Genomic DNA, 3,365 nt, shown 5'->3' with positions numbered 1-3,365 from the left:
ATTCGGCCTTCGGCCCAGTGTTTCATTTTGTTTGGCTTCGGCCAAGAATTTTCATTTCGGTGCATCCCTACTTTTATGGTGCTTTTTTTGATGGTGTTTTGTTATTTTGAACTGCTTTTGTATGAAAAAGATCTATGTAAATATTCTTTAAAATATCACATTTTTGGACATGAGTGTGAGTAAATAATGACAGTTTTTAGGTTGGCTATTCATTTCAATTGAACTCCAAAAGAATTAGTAATCGAAACGTTTCCATACCACAAACAAAATAAAATAGCATTTAAAAAAAATAAAATAGCATTTTATTATTTATTTATTTATTTTTAATTTAATTCTAATTTAATTTTTTATTTTTAACTTTAAAATAAAATAACATTTATTAATTTTTTATTTTATATATTTTTGTATTTTGATTTTTTTAATAATTTTATGTATTTATTTATTTTTTGTGAGTAAATAATGCCAGTTTTTTTTTTCAGGTCAGCTATTCATTTAAATTGAACGCCAAAAGAAGTAGCAATCAAAACGTTTCCATATCACAAACATAAATGTGATCATTGGCTGTGAAATTCAACTGTGATTTTGCTTGGTTTCTTAAAAAAAAAAATAGGTATTTTAGGTTAAGATTTGAGATCAAGCTGTGTTGTTGCAAAGGAGATTTATTTTAACCTTATTGCATATTAAATCAAGCTTGTTGTTTGGTAACACTCTGCTTTGAACAGCACGTGCAAGATATGGGCAAAGTTCTTTCCAGATTTCCATTTTTTTTTTAGACGTCTGAGAGCTGTGTGAATTGCTGTGAGTGAAAGAAATGTGGATTAAACAACAATCTTCTCAGCAGTGGAATTCATCAGGCTTAGGCAGAAGAGAAAAATCTCATTAGTTGCACCGCCTGGTAATGAGATTGAGTGGCAGTTTAGAGTAATATTAAATTTTAGTTACCGTTTATGAATGAAGAAGAATTATTATTTTTTGATTCATTCCATCTGTATTTCATGGGCAACATGTTCCTCTGTCTGCATACATTACATGCCATTTTTCACAATCAAAATCCTCTAAGAGGCAGAGGCTGTGAATTGCCTCACGGAAGGTTTCATCAGCAGTCTTGATGAAACTTGAAATTACAGTGTAAAATGGCATTAATTAGCATAAATTCTCATGTTGTGTGTAACTGTAGGTGCTGTTTATGAACCATAGACGTGTGCGTGTGTTTTTTAGTGTTTTTTATTTTAATATATTTGAAAAAGCATTTTATTCTTATGATGACAAAGCTTGATTTTTAGCAGACATTACTTTAGCCGTTAAATCAAATGAAAAATGGTGTGTCTGATTGGTCCAGACGCTACACATGTAATACTTTTTTTTACACTTAATTTAACATTAACTTTAACAGTTAATTTAAACCTTTTTTATGTTTAACTAAGTTATATTGAACGATAGAAGTTCTCCAAGGGCCTGCCGAGTTATGCCATCACACTCAGGAAAGGTGAATTCTGGGGGTCTGTCTGCCATGGTTTGATGCTTCCACATGTCTTTATGTGAAATTGCTATTTTGTGCTGTGTTATGATATAATATCTTGTGTATGTTGCACACACACCTGCACTCTGGGGAATCCAACTTTACATGCACACTGTGCCCACTTCACTAAATCCAGATCTAAAGTCTTTCTTTTGTTTTTTTTCTCCATGATGAACAGACTTGCTGGTGGATATGCTGGGAGTTCTGGCCAGCTACAGTATCACCGTCAAAGAACTCAAATTGCTCTTCAGCATGCTGAGAGGAGGAGGAGGATTGTGGGTAAGCCAATGAAAATGAGTGAAAACTCATGTAGGGCTCTGGGGCTCCAAGGGGTTGTTAGCTTCACCGCTTTTGGAGATCGTTGAGCCTTTTTAGACCTCTAGAGCAATCAACCGCAGAACAGATCAGGCCTGCCCAGGTATCGATTCACTGTTCTCTCGAGTGAGGGATATTGACTGAACATCGAGTGCTGGCGGACACCACAGTGAGGATGTTGTGACAATAGTTTTCAGTTTTTGGATAGAGCGAAGTACCCCTCTGGAGTCAAAAAGCGAGACTCGTGCGAGGACTTGGGCTGTAATGAAACAATTAGTTATGAGACATGAAAATGGAATGTTTTGATGAGCATGTGTTTTCATTATCTTGTCAAAACAGGTGAGAATACGACAGATTGGATCAATGTTCTTAAATCAGTACTGATTTAGTGAGGCAAAACGTTAAATTTAAAGTTGAACATTTCAGAAGTTCTTGCTGAGAAGGTCCTGAGGGATTTTAGTTATGGTGATTTGGTTTTTCCTTAAGTCACTTGTCTCACCTCTCACGTACTTCTGTCTTCCACAGCCAAGACATGCAGTCAAACTGCTCTCAGTTCTGACTCAAATGGCACAGAGACACGGACCAGACACTTTCTTTAACTTCCCTGGCCGAAGTGCAGCTGTGAGTGACCCCCGCTTTTTAGCCTTTTTTGCATTTCCTTTGAATGCATATCTCAGTTGTTGTGAAGTTAAATTAAAAGTTGTTTTGAAATGGTTATTTTCACAGTATGGTTAACTAATAAATAACCAATATTAAATCACAAAAAATTTTTGTCTAAATAAATAAATACAAAAATGTAAAGCAATCCACTACAAATAAATGTATATTTCACATTTATAATGCAGACAACCGTTCAAAAGTTTGAGTCGGTAAGGTTTTTTTAATGCTTTCGAAAGAATTGTTTTAAGCTGATCAAGCCTGCATTTATTTGATGAAAAATACTGTGCAATGTTATTACAATTTAAAAGAACGGTTGTCTGTTTTAGTATGTTATAAATTTCAATTTCAGTGGCAAAGCTGAATTTTTTTAGCAGCTATTACTCCAGTCTTACATGATCTATCAGAAATCATTCTGCTGATTTGGAATAATAATAATAATAATAATAATAATTCTTATTATCAATGGTGCCTCTTAATGTTTTTATGGACATTTTTCCAGTATTTTTTAATGAATAGAAAGTTCAATTTAGCATTTACTTTAAGTCGTCACTGTCACTTTTGATCAATTCATCCTTGCTGATTAAAGTATTAATGTCTTTCAACAAAGGAAAAATCTTACCCAATTTTTGAATGGTAGTGTACATTGACAAATGCTGACATTTATTTTGAGATTTAATAAGGATTACATTTAACAGTTTTATTATATTTTTAATTAAATCCTTAGTGCTTTTAAAGAATAACTTTAAGTGCAGCAAAAGTAAACTAAAAGTAAAATTAGAGTGTGCATGTCTATATATGTACACTAACAAATGTTGGGTTGTTTCAACCCAATGTTGGGTCAAATATGGACTAACCCAACTGTTGGGTTAAA

General features: G+C 33.3%; 1 protein-coding gene across 1 annotated transcript in view; it reads left to right on the top strand.

The window, feature by feature from the left end:
• LOC107683414 (neurobeachin-like) overlaps positions 1-3,365 on the top strand; it is a 267,384-nt gene that overhangs the window by 66,486 nt on the left and 197,533 nt on the right. Inside the window, exons 3-4 of the mRNA XM_016479471.1 lie at positions 1,698-1,798; positions 2,360-2,455. Coding sequence (XP_016334957.1) covers positions 1,698-1,798; positions 2,360-2,455 — 197 coding nt within the window. The remainder of the gene's footprint in view (positions 1-1,697; positions 1,799-2,359; positions 2,456-3,365) is intronic.

The sequence above is a fragment of the Sinocyclocheilus anshuiensis genome, unplaced genomic scaffold, assembly GCF_001515605.1.
Source record: "Sinocyclocheilus anshuiensis isolate Anshui unplaced genomic scaffold, SAMN03320099.WGS_v1.1 scaffold1170, whole genome shotgun sequence".
NCBI lineage: Eukaryota > Metazoa > Chordata > Actinopteri > Cypriniformes > Cyprinidae > Sinocyclocheilus > Sinocyclocheilus anshuiensis.
This window is presented reverse-complemented; position numbering and strand designations above follow the sequence as displayed.